The sequence below is a fragment of the Mustela erminea genome, chromosome 1 (assembly GCF_009829155.1).
Source record: "Mustela erminea isolate mMusErm1 chromosome 1, mMusErm1.Pri, whole genome shotgun sequence".
Taxonomy (NCBI): domain Eukaryota; kingdom Metazoa; phylum Chordata; class Mammalia; order Carnivora; family Mustelidae; genus Mustela; species Mustela erminea.
The window spans coordinates 145,833,076-145,848,247 of NC_045614.1; the positions used below are offsets into that span (position 1 = coordinate 145,833,076).

Sequence of the window (15,172 nt, forward strand, 5' to 3'; positions counted from 1 at the left end):
ATTTCCTCTGAGGGTTCTGGTGGATGAAATGTTTTTCTAATTGGGGAGGGAGGGATAGGATGGCAACACGAACACCAAATGCCCATTTGGTGGCAGATGCAACGTCATGCTACCCTTTTGGGATTGGGAATTACCCGTATTACAGGTGGCAGGCAAATTCATTTTTTAGGAAATAACTTGTCCAAGATAGCAGAGCTAGTATGTTCACAGAGTTGAGATTTGAGCCCAGTTCTTTGTTCTGACATACAGCTTTTCCGTGATGGAAAACATCACTTCAAATTTGCACTTGGAACCTGAGATGAATTTGGGTATCTGGCTTCAGAACCTTGGTGGGTGGTCCTTAATAACATAAAATATGTTTTTGAAGCTACATTGTAACTTGGTAAGTTATAAAATATTTTGAGTATACTAAAAATACTATAATCTCAAAAATGTTGATGTGTTCACTATCTGTATTTTGTGCTCTTGCCGTATTTTCTCCGTACCTCTCTGTGAAGAAGTAACGGTTACAGAAAGAGCTAAAGCAATCACATCCCCACTCCTTTCTCCTCCTCCCTCTGTTCTCAGAGATAATCCCTGTATCTAAAGAACTTGAGGACTCCTAGAAGGCACCATTATATGGTTGCTCAAGTGTTTGTTCCTTGGCTGCTTTCTTTAGGGTCTGGATGCAGGGTACAATAAATGCTTTCAGAAAATTGAATTAATGAAAGTCATTTATAGACCATTCTAAATAGTCTCTTGAGGGATCTTTAACTTTGAACATGGGTTATTTGGGAGAAGTCATCACCTCTGCTCAGTAGAATTAAGGTCACCTAACGGAGTGAGTAAACTTAGGTAATTAGATAACTTACTAGACTTTCTTTTTTAAAAGCTACTTCTTCACATTGACAAATGTATATAGATCGTCCTATAGGAAACTTCTCAGAGTCATGGTTATATAGTTTTATTATCAAAATAATAGTATTGGGGAGATGCCCATGTTGCATGTACAGCAGCAATAGCTTCATTCCCCTCTCTCTGATAGGTGTGGATTAGAACATATCCCCAGGGGGCTCTTCTTGCCCCAACCTTGAAGGTAAGGGAGAGGTGGGTTTTACAAACACCTTCACGTTTTTGACACTGGACAAGCTCATCAACACTAGAAATACCCAAAGCAAATATTTGCTCCATTGCTTCTGAGGATGTATTTGGTAGGGTTACAGAAGAAAAGGAAGAGCTTGACGTTACAGTGAGAAACACATAACAATAGAGTGCCTCCTTCACCCTGAGCGAGCTGCTTAGTCATCTTTGTTTCCTCATCTGTAAAATGGAGATGCAAATTGGACTCTGTCAAGTGGTGTGAGCAGTAAATGAGATAGCATATGTGAAGGACTTGGTGGATGGTAGGTGCTAAAACATATGCTTGTGTCCTCTAAGCACTTGTTAAGGTTGCTAGGTTCTGTGAACAGACTTATAGTTGACCACTGTCAGCTGGGTAATCAGCATGTATCATGTGGTAGATTAAAGCCGTGGCTGCAGTGGTGCCTGGGTGTCTTAGTAGGTTAAGCGTCTGCCTTCGACTCACGTCATGATCCCAGAGTCCTGGGATCGAATACAGCATCCCACTCCCTGCATAGTGTGAAGTCTGCTTCTCCCTCTTGGAGAAGTAGTGTAGTTAGATGTAACTCTTCCCCACTCATGCACCCATTCTCTCTCTCTTTATCTGATGAAGAAATAAATAAAGCGGTGGCTCTTTCCTTTAGGGATGAAATATCTTTCTGTATTTGTTTTAATGTGGACTACTTCAGGAAAAATTTTTTGTTAGGGCTTTTCTTTTTGGAGTTTTATTTTCTGATTCCTCAAGTAATGAATGCCTACTAGAAATAATTTAGCAGAAACAGAAAATTTGAAAGAAGAAAATAGAAATCACTTTTGATTCTAACATTCTTTTAAGTTTTCTTAAAGCCTTTTTCTGTACGACTAGTATTAAAACTGTGGAGAAGGCTTGTATATCTGTTTTTCAGGTCAAGTATGAAGGACACTTCTGTTTTATTTGGGAATCTATGTAAATGTGTGAAGGATTCTAGTATCTCTTAGGATAAGACTCTGATTATAAATAATCTTGGACTTAATATCTGTACGTATTTCAGTTCGCTGTTTCTAGAACAGGATATTGGCATGTGATGCTTTTAAGACTTCCCACTATTCCCCAGATAGCCCTTGAAGAACAGATACAATAGATAGATTTCAAGAGTATTCTGGAGCTTTTCCTCAGAACAAGTGATTTCTTGGTAGTTATAATTCTGAATAATCTTATATTATTGCATCAAAATTTATAAAAGATCTTGGCATTATGTATAGAATAAGATAATAGCTATTGGACAGCATATTTTAGGATTGACTTTGTAAGGTGGTGTGATGTTTCATAGGTCAAATTAAAAAGAAATTTATAGTTGAATGGCTCACTCAACAGTAATTTTTCATCCTTCTGGATCTCTATACTCCTAGGATTTTTGTAGTAGTATATATCTAGCCACAGTTTAAAATACTTGCTTTAGGGGCATCTAGGTGGCCCAGCTGGTTGCGTGTCTGCCTTTGGCTAAGGTCATGATCTCAGGGTCCTGGGATCAAGCACCACATTGTGTTCCCTGCTCTATGTGGAGCCTGCTTCTCTTTCCCTCTGCCCCTCCCCTTCTGCTCATGCTGTCTCTCTCTCTCTCTCTCTCTCTCACTTTCTCTCTCTCAAATAAATAAATAAAATCTTAAGAAAAATAAGATACTGCTTTATTTTTGAAGCTATATTTTTATGCATATTTTCAAACGTTATCACTATAAAAGAGATATCCTAGAAAATGAAAATTCTCGTGATTTTACTAGACTCTTTCAGATACTTCTCCATCTTCAAATCAAATCCAATAAGCTTCTGAAATACCTTTAAATATCTCAGAAAGGGTATGTTGAAAGAAAAATTTGTTGCCTTTAGTTGTGGATATTGGATTCTTAACATTGAAATGAAGCTGCCCTGCAAAATCCTGCAGGAAACTTGTCTTCATTATTTGAGGGAAAGGTAGCATTTCTAGACAGAGTTGTGGGTGTGTGGTTCAGGCAGTGTCAGAGCTGGCTAGAGTGGGGGAAGTGACTATCTGTTCAAATGAGATGACCTAAGAGGATCATCAAGACCCCATTTGGCCCCCAAATAACCTCATTAGCTGTCAGGGTTCCTTCTGTTTTTTCTCTGTGCCTGAAATTTTCTTTGAGCAATTCATATAGGTTAGCTAGCAAAAACAGGTGAATACATGGGATGTTATTCTAGATGTGAAGAATCTACTCCCATATTCCAGACTGGAAAACCAGTCTTGCTATGTTATAGCAACACTGTTTGAGATAGGAAAAATTCAGGGAGCCATTTCTGTGCTGTTGGCTAATTACCATTTGGGGAGATAAGGGCTTGGGACTGAGGAAAGGCTCAGAGCCTGTCCTGGGATCTCAATGTGGGGGTAATTTAAAGGAGGGAGTTAAAGGGAGGTGCTCTTACAGTCAGAGGCTCTTGGGTGGGCAGGGCTGGGTAGGAACTCTTTGCAGTCCCTGGTCCACTTGTAGGAGGTCATATGGTATTACTGCACTGGGAAGGACTAAAGCAGACATGTCTTTTTGTTTTAGTTCAGTTTAGCTCAGGCAAGTGGCACTCCTAACCAGCTTGCTGTTGACTTTCAGTCGGCCAGAGATACAGCAAAAGTTTTTCTGGTGTAAGAAATCTTGGATACAAGGGATTTTAAATGAGAATATTTACATACTTACTTTCCTGGTCCTTCCCTTTAAAAAAAATTCCTTGGAATTTTTGAACATTTCTAATCTCTAATTTAAAGTGCTCAATTTAGAGACATAGTTCTTTATGGTTGACACACACGACTTTTGAACTTTGGATCACACACAACATTTCTTAGAGGTCAGTGTTATCTGCTAGAGGTAGAATATGGGAGTGTCTTGTGGAACTATCTATGGATTGAATGATATACATCCAGCAAGATAACTTCACTCAGGTAATTCTGGTTGAGTTAGCTCTCGAATTCCCAACATGGATATAAATTTAAATAACACAGGAAAAGATAATTTAACTAAATTACATCTGTTTTTTTCTGTTGTGATCAGTACTGCTTGAGAATTCATGGGAGGTTTTTTTTTTTTTTTCATTTAAGTGTCTGTGTATCTATTTAAATGTACTAAATTTTGTCAATTTGTTTGACAAAGTGTAGCAGCTGCACTGCTACCATCTAGTGGACAATTAATGCAATTAATCATTCTTTGGCTTGACAGCTTCTGAACTACTGTGGCTTCAAAGGATTCTTCTTTTGTTGTTGTTGTTGTTGTGTTTCATTTCATTTTATTTTTTCTTCACAAAGTATTCTTCTTTTGAATAGGACACAATCATAGATATTTTAACATGTTTTGCTCGATATGGAATCCTGTTTTCCTTGGATCCACATAGAAAACAACGAGTTCGTATTTTAAAGTAAATAGAATAGTAAAGTAGATTTTAAGTTAAGAGATGCTCCTGAACTGCAACTAAATACCTATTATTATATTTTAAAATTTGAACTTTGCATAATACTCTCTGACATTAGCATGTTCAATTCTAATTCTGGGAAACTTCAAGTCATGGAGTAATTTTTGCCTCTTTTGTTTAAGACCAAACACCCTCTTGTTTTACCTCCCATCTGCTTCGTATCACTCTCCTTAACAAATCTCCTTGTTAACACCCTTCTGACACCCTCTTGTTTTACTTCAGTCTGCTTTCCACCTTAGCTGGTTGACGTTTTAAAAACTCTGATCATGTCATTTGCAACTGAATGTTTTCCCTGGCTTCCCATTATTCTTAGACCAATGTTCCAAACCCTTAAGCTCTAAGCTCTATTTAATAATCCCTCCTTCCCTCCTCAGCCCCAGTACATGCCCTTCTTCCCTCTGGCTTTCTTCCTAAGGTTTCTGCATCTTCACAGGGCTTGGAAGGGGCACTCTCTTCATCCAGATCATTGTGATTCTTTCTTCAGGTTCCAGCATTCTCTGAGAGAGCCTTCTCTTCCACATCAGGGAGGTAGACTGAGTATATGTTCTTTTTACGTAATTTGTCTAGCACTTACTTGCTTAATGTAAATTAAATCAAGAATTACTAAATAATTTGTGAAATATCTAATTATTTATTTCATGTCTGTCTTCCCAAATGTTCATTGAAGGCAAGAATGGTCTTTCTTTTTCATTGTTCTGTCTCTCATTGCTTAACAAAGTGTTTGACGTGTAGTCGACAGTTCATAAAATAAATGAGCTGAGAAGAGAGCTAAAGCAAGATGGGAAGATGCGGTCTTTCCCCCTGAATTTCCCTGTATATATCTTCTTCCTCATAAGCCCCCATTATAACCGTACATCTCTAGACTCTGCCAGTGTTGGCAAATACCCTGAGGACTTTAACTCCTATATAGTTGATCCGCATCATTACCTGTGGATGGTTTGCTTAGTCACTGGTTCACATCATTTTTTTCCCCCAAAGAAGTAGACAGTCTGTCAGGTTTCTAATTATAATGAATCCTTTTTTATTATGATCAGTATTAAAAGATCCGAGTAGTTTAATAGACTAGAGGCTTAAAAGAAAGATTGGGATCTAGAAAATATCCAGGCAGACAAAAATAAGAATTCAGGATAGGAAAGAGACAAAGAGTGAGCACTTTGAGATAAGGCTGTCAGCATTCTCTGCTAGTACAGATGTCCCAGGACATATCTGGCAAGATACTTGATGGCCAGCATCGTCTCCTCACAGGTTGGCCGAATCTGGGATTCAGGGAGGGCAAAGCCGTATCTGCCTTTGTCCCGGAGTTCAAAGGTAAAGGAATATTTGATACCTTGGTCATAAGCCCAGTCATCAGAGCCCCCAGCAGCAGGATCTGAAATATGCAAAGAGCAGAAAAAAACAAACAAACCCCCCAAAACTTTAAATCCAGGAAGGAAACTTAAAAAAAAAAAAAAAAAGAAGAAGAAAACCAGCTTTCTTTTATAGTTACAACTGTTTCACTGGGCAAAATATTATAGGTAGGCCAATTTTCTGGAAAACTGGATTATAAAAGATACGGGGGCTGTTTTAAAAAATCAGTCCAATCTTAACCTCTAAGCCTCATTAGTGGGAATGATGTATTTCATACCCAGGAAGTATGTAATTTATAATAAAATATAAACTGCTCACTGTGCTTGTATGCTGTGGTAAACTATATCATATGTAATTTGTTTACAAAATAGAGATAATTTCTTAGGAAAGAATGTTTGTTTCCTAGGAAAATATGGAGAGCCACATGATGGCTGATGATAGGAGAGAGCTCCAAACCCCAAGGAAACACTGCTGACTGATGAAATCAGAGCATCTTGAGGGCAAGGCTGGGCCTTTGTTTGTGTTTCCTCAGGGCCTAGCAGATGGTCTGGCCGAGGTTAGGCATTTGTTCAGTTCTTCATTTGGTAGCAGTTACCAAGTCACTGCCTTGTAGATTTTGTATCTCTTCAGTCACTAGGTCATTTGTTTGTTCATTCATTAATTCATTCTTTCATCTCTTTGTTCAGCCAACAGCCGTACAGCCCTCACTGAGCAGTAGGCCATGGGCTCTCCTCTGGAGATGCCAGAATAAAGGAAAGATGTGACTTAATGCCCTTCAAGGGTTTACAGTATGAGAAAAGAACCCTCACTGAACTACTCTGCATAAAACATATAAGAAGTTCACAGTATATGAATAGATGGGCTACTTCTGTTAGAACCCCCTTTGGAAAACACTGTACCCCGTATGACTCAGAGCAGGTTAAAAAAGGATAAGACTATAGAAAACTGTATTTTACATAAAACAAAACAAAACAGAACTCAGGACTGGAGCCTCTCCAGCTGCATGGAGGGCCCTGTGATGACAGGACTGGGTCTTTTCCCTTGTATTTCTAGTCCTTTCAGATCTGGGGCAAAAAGAAATCATGCAAAGGCAAAGGAAAATATAAGTAGGAATTTAAAATGGGGCCTGCAGGATGTGCCTTCCCAGTGAAATTTAAACTCCGCAGCATCTAAGTGAAATCTGGGGTCTAGCCCCTATCTAACTCTCTTGCCACTTGCTCCAGCACACTGGCTGACATCTACCACAGAAAGTGGCTTGAGCCTGAATCAGCCCTTGCTTGCGTCTGCAATCTGTTTAGTTAGGAAAACACTCCTTCTTATACTTTCTTCCGCGATTGTCCTTCCAGGTAAAGCGGCTATGTCATTATCCTGGGCAGCCATCCCTGATGCTGTGGGATGGGCTGTGTTGGTGCTGGAGTATGTTCTTTTCTTGTGCATCTTTTGTCATAACATCCAGCACCCTATATTTAGTTTTCCTCTGCCCTTTGTGAAGACTGTACTAGTTCCCCAACGTCCCTTTCTCCTTTTCTCTTGCCTTCCCTCCATCCTCCTTTCCTTTCTTTCCTAGCACCTACTGAGGACCTGGAACATAGCAGTGGCTGCTCAATGGATATTTACCAGGCGTAAGTGTTTTCTTGGTTTGGAGGGGATACTTTTTCTGAACAGAAAACTGATGACATATATAAAAAATTCACTGTGGCAAAAATTCATGTGGCAAAAGCCACATGCTTTAAATGATCTGAAAGGAAAGGGTCTGGGAACCATTTGTTGCCTTTTTAGGCATGTGGTCTCTTTGCACAGTTCTGAAGCCAAGACTCACAGATTGTTGTAGCTCCTGGGCCATATGTGTACTTGGTGCCATGCAGGGTGGCAAGTTCTTTTATGGTGGCTTTAGCCAGGGCATTCTGCAAAAGAACCAGCAACAGTTCGTGAGTAAATAAATAAAAGCACACACGGACAAACAGACAAACAACTGTACATTATTTTTAAGACATTGAAGAGGTATAAGACACAATTTGAGTTAGTTTTACTCCTGCTCAGTGTCCATCCAATTTTTCTTGCTAACCTGATTATATGATCCAAGTAATTCTTGTGAAAATATGTCTTCCCTAATGCCCTCTCCAGGCACTCACTCTGAGCTTCCCTCTGAATGTGTGTCATATTGTGGCAATACCATTTACTGGCCTCTGAGTTTTCAGTGACTTTTTCTGTCTTTTATCTCCATGTCTTCAGGGCCCTGGTCAAGGCTTACCACTTGGTGGTTGTCCAGGAACTATTTGTTGGAACTCTGAAGATCATTAGCATATTACCCTCTTATTTGAGCATTAGGTCTTTAAATTCATTGTAAATAATTGTTGCAGTAAAGTATGGGTCCTAGCAGTAACTTCTGTTTTAGTCAGAGGACAGTCTTTTACTTTCTTTCTTTTTTTTTTTTTTTAAGATTTTATTTATTTATTTGACAGACATCCCAAGCAGGCAGAGAGGCAGGCAGAGAGAGAGGAAGGGAAGCAGGCTCCCTGCTGAGCCAAGAGCCCAGTGCGGGGGGGGGGGGGGGGGAGTGGGGGGCGGGGGCTGGATCCCAGAACCCTGGCATTATGACCTGAGCTGAAGGCAGAGGCTTTAACCCACTGAGCCACCCGGGTGCCCCGACTTTCTTTTCTTTTTTATTTACATAGAACTTAGTGTGTCTTTTTTTCCCAGGTATTCTTCCTTAGGCTTGTTAAACATTTTTTTTTTTTTAAACCTTAGTTTAGGCTAGAGAAATGAGACTATAGCAATCTGTAATTGTCCCAGATATCACATTCATTGATTTAGTAAAATGTCAGTGTTTATTAAGAATTAGTTTATGTGTAAGGATTAGTTTGGCAAATCTATATTGTCTCTGGAGCTTGTAAGAGAAAAGCAGGAGACAAGAAGGTCTTTGTGTTTGTACAAAGAGGTTGTCTACCTAATACAGGTAAACAAAAATCAAACGCATACAAAGTAAACCCCAACAAAACAAAACATAAACTACCTGGAAATGTGGCAAATTATAAAGCCAGGACAGGATAGAATTATATGAGCTGGGGCAAGAGCATTAAAAATTACACATATGAATGATGGGATACTTAATACAGTGTTCACTGCCAACATAGAAATACTTAGGAATTGGCAGTTCCAGGAATCAGGGTGGTTCCATCTTGGAAGATTTTTAGACTGAAGAATTAGACAACATTTACTCTTTTCAAAATGAAGAACATTTGAATTCCAGAATTTAAAAAAAAAAGCAGCAAGTATTAGCTTATGAGTATATATATATTTTTTTTAAAGAAGTGGCTTCATTTTCTCAAAAGACCCATTGCTTTTTTGCCTCAATGCCCCCCAACTCTTCAAGGGCAAGGGCTCTGTGGCCCCAGCCTCCCTATGCTGTAAACTTCCCAGCATCCACTGACATATTGCATATTTAAATGAAATCACTCAAAAAGTAAGGCCTGACTTGGCTGTCTTGGGAATACAGATTTGAAAATCTGATTGTTTACTACAGGAGAATTAGCCATAATTCATTCTGGTTATGAAACTAGCTATATTTCATATTTTGGCATCATAATTATGTCTTGTACATATGCTTGGAAAGCAGTGAGATTGGTGATGAAATCAAAATACTCCTTGTTTTACAAAGTAGCAGCTTCCCTTAGTCCTTGTTATAATATGAAAACCAGTTTAGTAGTGTCCTATGTCAGATTGACAAGGGCATGTCTATAAAATTTCAGAGTTCCACCTCCCTAATTGTTAGTGCTGCACCAACTGAGTGATAAATTAGAAAATTTAAAAAGAATTATAAAACATAATTCATGATTTTCTGGTCTGGTCCGCTGAAGTGGTATAATCTGTTTCTTGCAACTAATTTATTCTCAGAGCTGTGAAACACTAACTTGAAAATTTTAGGGTTTTACTTCCCTTTTTTCCAATCTGGTAAACTAATACATGCTTTCTATTACTGCATAGGATCTTTACTATTGTGATCTAAATGTATAGTTCCTGTTGTTTAATCTTGTTCTAACTAACACACTAGAGCTAAGTCTTTCTTTACCCTTTAGTATAGGGCCTATTGCAGATTGAAATGAGAATAATTAACAGTTGCACAGTGCTCAGAATAGATATAAAATCATCATGTGGAAATGTGAAATGTGGTGAGGTGCTAATATTTTTGGTAAGTAAATAGTACGTTTTCTACTGTTCTACAATTTATTTAACTTGCCATTCATCTGAGGACACCTGTAGTTATTTTTCTGTAAGGCAGAACCTCTAATTCTAAAGAACTCTGATTCCTTTGCTAGTTACCATTCTGAGGCTTTTCCTCTGTTCTGGTTTCCCCCCTCCCCATTTAAGTCTTGAATTATTACTTCTAGTTAGAAATACAATTCTATTAAGTTCTGGGGACCTAAGGTAAAGCGTTATGACTATGATTAGCAGTACTGTACTATATACTTAAAGGTTGCTTTGAGAGTAGAGCTTTAATGTTGTCACCATTACAAAACAACAAAATAGCAACAACAACAAAATGATAGTTATGTGAGATAAAGGACATGTTACTAATGTGGTGAACATTTCCCTTTATCTATGTGCATCAAATCATCACATTGTACCTCTTAAACTCACACAGTGTTATAAGTCAATTATAGCTCAATAAAGCTGAGAAAAAAGTAGTGTGATTCTGGATTAGTTCTAAATATGAAGTAACGAAGACTAGAGAAGACTTAAAATAAGAAGATCATTGAAGTTATCCATTAACTTCAAGTTTCAACTTCAAAAACTTCAAGTCTCTTAATATGTTTATTGATATGATGTAATATATGCGTTATCTGACAAAACTGAAGGGGTCTACTTGTGATCTGTTACCTCATTTGACTTACCAATTTATCATTTTAGTCATAACTACTGTTAGGACCACACAAAAATGTTCAGTTTGCCTTTCCTCAAAGTGAGAATTACGTGTTTTCTAAGACTTCCTTAGGCATCTTCTGAAGAAGTTGTTCTGCCTTTGGTGCTGACCAAAATATTTAAGATTGATATCAGTTTAAAAAGGATGTTAACATGTTGCTGTCATGGTGCACATTGCAGGAACATTTAGTTTGTGTCTGCCTTTGCTTTCCTTGTTCTCAGTTGCTCTGTCCTCTTGATGTCTACCTCATCACTCATCTTCTGAGTGTCATTTCATCACCACATCTTTCAGTGGCTTTCTCACCTTCTCTTGAAGTCCCAACTTCCTTCCTTAGCCTAAAGGGTGTGAGGTAGCCCCTTCTTTCTCTTTCAGTCTGCGTCACTTGCTGTGCACTCCGTGTTCCTTTGGAGCTAGGTTTCCCTGAACTTCTTCCCCATACACCTCTTCCTGACTCTCCTTACCTCCTCACTTTGGATATCCTTCTCCCTTTGTTGGAATCCTCTTCTCATCTTTGTTCACTTGGAGAACTACTGTTGTTTGTCCACATTCAGCTTTAGTGTCATCTTGTTAGTGAAGCTGCCCCTGAATCTCTTAGGGAGCAACGATTCCCCCTCCTTTTTGAAGGCTAATACCACTATCAGAGTTCCTGTCACTGTGTTGTATAATGAGTTGTTTTTGCATCTGTTTTGCATCACCTCCCAGGTAAGCTCCTTATGGGAAGGGGTTCTTGGCTATTTATTTTATATTCTCAACAGACTGTATAGCATCTAGCACATGGTTGGGTGATTGAGTCTTATCCTAGGGCTGGGGCATTACAGATGAGCCCGGTTTGGGTGTGTGTGTGTGCAGGACATCGGGCCCTGTAAAGGCTGTGACATAATGTGAGTGGAGATAGGGGATGTTTGTGGGGAGGGCATAGTACCATGTAGTGATGGTTGATGGGTTGCCACATTTACACAAAAACTTCTGCTATGCATTTTGCTTATTTCCATTAATTTTTTAAAAAAACGAAGTCTGTGGACCCTTTCTCTCTGCCCCTCTGGGGCCAAGAGACAAAAAAAAAAAAAAAAAAAATCAGAACAGACATTAATTGACCAAAATATATTTTAAATTCCAATGATCTTAACAAAAATCTCTGGAATCAGTGTGGGTCTTTTCTTTTGAAGAGTTCAAATACTTTCACAAATGTTACTCATTTATCTTTCTAACACTATCTGTCCACATTTCATCAGCATAGAATTTTCTTGCAGAATGGAATGCCACGTGGGGCAGCATGCTCAGTGGGAATGTTCCAACCAAGCTGGGTGACTGACCCCAGCCAGGAATGGTAAAAGAGAGATAATTCCTGTATTTGCTAAAACGTTAGAGTGGTAACTCCTTTCCCTTGTGCATTTCTGTAAAAAGGGACTAAGACAGCTGACGAAAGATCCGCAGAAGCAATAGCACATCAGAAAGTGTGATCCACATCTTGAAACTCCAATTAAAGACACTTTCTTTCCAACCTGTCATTTGAGGGACATCTTACATCCTTGCTCAATGGGTTCAAAATAAGAACTAACATTTACATAAAACCTTAGACTTTACAAAGAGCTCTTGATAAGAGCTAGATATTTTTATCCCCATTTTACGGATAAAAGAACTGAAACTCAGAGAGGATAAAAGAACTTTCCCAAGGGCATGCAGCCCCATAAGTGGCTGACTTGAGCTAGGTTCTTCTTGCTTTAAATTCTGTGCTCTTTTTCACTTCTCCTTGTGGCCTTGGAATACTTCAAAAGAAGTGTTGCTGGAGCTGGTTTTACCAATTGTAAAGAACAGAAGGAAGCTAAATATAAATCAGCCTCAGAGAAAACTTTGCTTTCAGTCAAGGCCAAACATGGCCAGCCTTTATTAATCCTTAGATATGAGTTTCCTACCATGTCTTATGCATGTTCTCTTTTGTCACCTGTTTTCTTAAAAAGAGGCCTTGGTCATAGAGCAAAAGACAGAGAGAGTCTAAAATGTCACATCTAACTCAAAGCCCAAGAGACAAAAGACCAACTAGTGTAATGTTTCCCAGGCTCTGAGCTCCAGGAGGCTGGTAAGATGAATAAGGCGAAGGTGTTCTTTTCCACTGACCTGCCTTCCCAGGTAACATGTGATCAGGAAGCCCCTGTCTCATGGCTGTGCTCATGGGCCTCATTGCAAGCCAGTGTCATGGGAGGTGGGGGCTGCCTCTTCTAATCTTCCACTGGTCCGTTATTACAGTACAAGAAAACAAAAGTTCCAAACTGACTATGGGTATAAACCAGTTTGAAGGAAATTTTCCCCAGAACTTTGTTTCTAACTTGAAGTTCTGAGTTTAATTATTCCTCTGGGCGAATACATGTGAAGATGAAAGCATCAAAATAATCTTTAACTGCGGTTTCCTTCCTTCTGTCCTATGATAATGGGTAACGTATACCAAGGGACCAATGAGGAATTTAACTTTTATAATTTTGATGCTAGAGGAGAAACCCGCAAGGCCTACAAGGAAGCGCTGAGGAGAAAGCCTTCGGGATTTGAAAAAACAAATATGTTTCTGAGAAAAACAGGAGGGTAAACAAGCGCAGGCTCTGGTTGCAAAGCCTGAGATTAGAGAAAGGCAAGGAGTTAGCGAAAGGTTTGGCTTGGGAGAGCAGGGCCTGCCCATCTTGGCAGAGCCCCTGGCGGGTGTGGGAATGCTTTCACTGATGTAAAGCAATTTTTTTCTTTGGCTGATCTGCCTGCATATTTTTAAGCTCTTTAAAATTCAAGGAAAATGTGAAACGTGAGTCAGCTGAAGTTGCAAAGTCTAGAGCATGTTTGTGTGTGTGTGTGTGTGTGTGTAGGTGAGCTGTGTAGGTGAGCACCGACCACTGTAAGTGGTACTTCTTCCAAATAAATATTAAAAAGTACATGTTGTATAATGGGAATGTACTGGGTCTCTGGCACCTCAGATTTGCAGAACACTGTAAGCTGTTTGCGAGGAGGGTGAAAGCCAGGGGACTTTAGCCAGGAATGTGACTCTGTTCTTATCTTAGCATAAAGCAGGGTTTCTCAACCTCGGCGTTCCTGACATGTGTGCTGGAGAATTCTTTGTTGTGGGGGCTGTCCTGTGCATTGTAGAATGTTTATCAGCATCCTCTGGCTTCTACCCACTAGATGCCTATAGTACTCCCACAGTTACAACCACCAAAAATGTCTCCCCAACATTGCCAAATATCTCCTAGGAGGTAGGGGAGGGGACAGAATTAGCTTGAAAGAAATCAGATAAAAGACATAATTCTGGTAAACATGAATGTATTTTGGAGAAAGAATTAAAAAGAAAGACAACTTGTTTTGAAGGTGCTCTGAATGCCTGTCTTTTTTGCTGATGATAGTACAAGTGTCTCTTAAATACTGCTGCTAGGGGACGCCTGGGTGGCTCAGTTGGTTAAGCAGCTGCCTTCGGCTCAGGTCATGATCCCAGCGTCCTGGGATCGAGTCCTGCATCGGGCTCCTTGCTCGACAGGGAGCCTGCTTCTCCCTCTGCCTCTGCCTGCCATTCTGTCTGCCTGTGCTTGCTCTCTCACCCTCTCTCTCTGATAAATAAATAAAATCTTAAAAAAAAAAAATAAATACTGCTGCTAGCTCAGTGCTGCTAAAATATCCCTCTACTAGCAGGGTTGCCAATCTTTGTCAAAAATACAGCATACCCAGTTAATGTAAATTTCAGATCGACAGTGAATACTTTTTCAGTATAAATCTGTAATATTTGGACAATACTTACACTATTATTATATTGTTTATCTGAAATTCCCATCTAACTGGGAGCCCTGTATTTGACTCGGCAATCCTATTGACCAAGTTACTGGCTCTAGGGCCTGTAGACACAGGACTCATTACGACATTTAAGTCTCCTGGGTAATGTCATTATCTCACTTTCCTCTTCCTTCACAAGAACACTGGAAACAGGTTGATCTTTCTTCTCTCCCCATTTTTCAAACGTATTGCTGGCCATTTGTTGGCTCTTTTCTCTGCCTAAAATGCACTCTTCTGTCCTTTGTTGCCCAAATCCTGCCCATCCTTCAAGGCCCAGAATAAATGGGGTTTTTCTCCTCTCCATAACCTTCACTGACCAGCCTCATTACATATTACCATTTTCCTGCCCTAAATTCCTATTACCGTGCTTAGTTTGAAACTCCAAATTTTGTACGTCTCTTGTATGGTTTTTGATATATGAGTCTTACAATTTCAGTAAGATCCTACATTCTTAATAGCAAAAACCATGTTTTATGCTGAATACTTAATAGGTACTCAGTGAAATTTCTGATAGTTGTCTGATGAACTCTGTTCGGACCAGGCCTCTGTAGGAATATCTTAAT

The 15,172-nt window shown here is 39.4% G+C and overlaps 1 protein-coding gene across 1 annotated transcript in view; it reads right to left on the reverse strand.

Annotated features, from left to right (window-relative positions):
• Window positions 1-5,535: 5,535 nt before the first annotated feature.
• CPB1 (carboxypeptidase B1) overlaps window positions 5,536-15,172 on the reverse strand; it is a 41,657-nt gene continuing 32,020 nt past the window's right edge. Inside the window, exons 10-11 of the mRNA XM_032346209.1 lie at window positions 7,710-7,794; window positions 5,536-5,912 (exon numbers count right to left, since the gene is read on the reverse strand). Of these exons, the coding sequence (XP_032202100.1) occupies window positions 5,725-5,912; window positions 7,710-7,794 (273 nt within the window). The 3' untranslated portion in view covers window positions 5,536-5,724. The remainder of the gene's footprint in view (window positions 5,913-7,709; window positions 7,795-15,172) is intronic.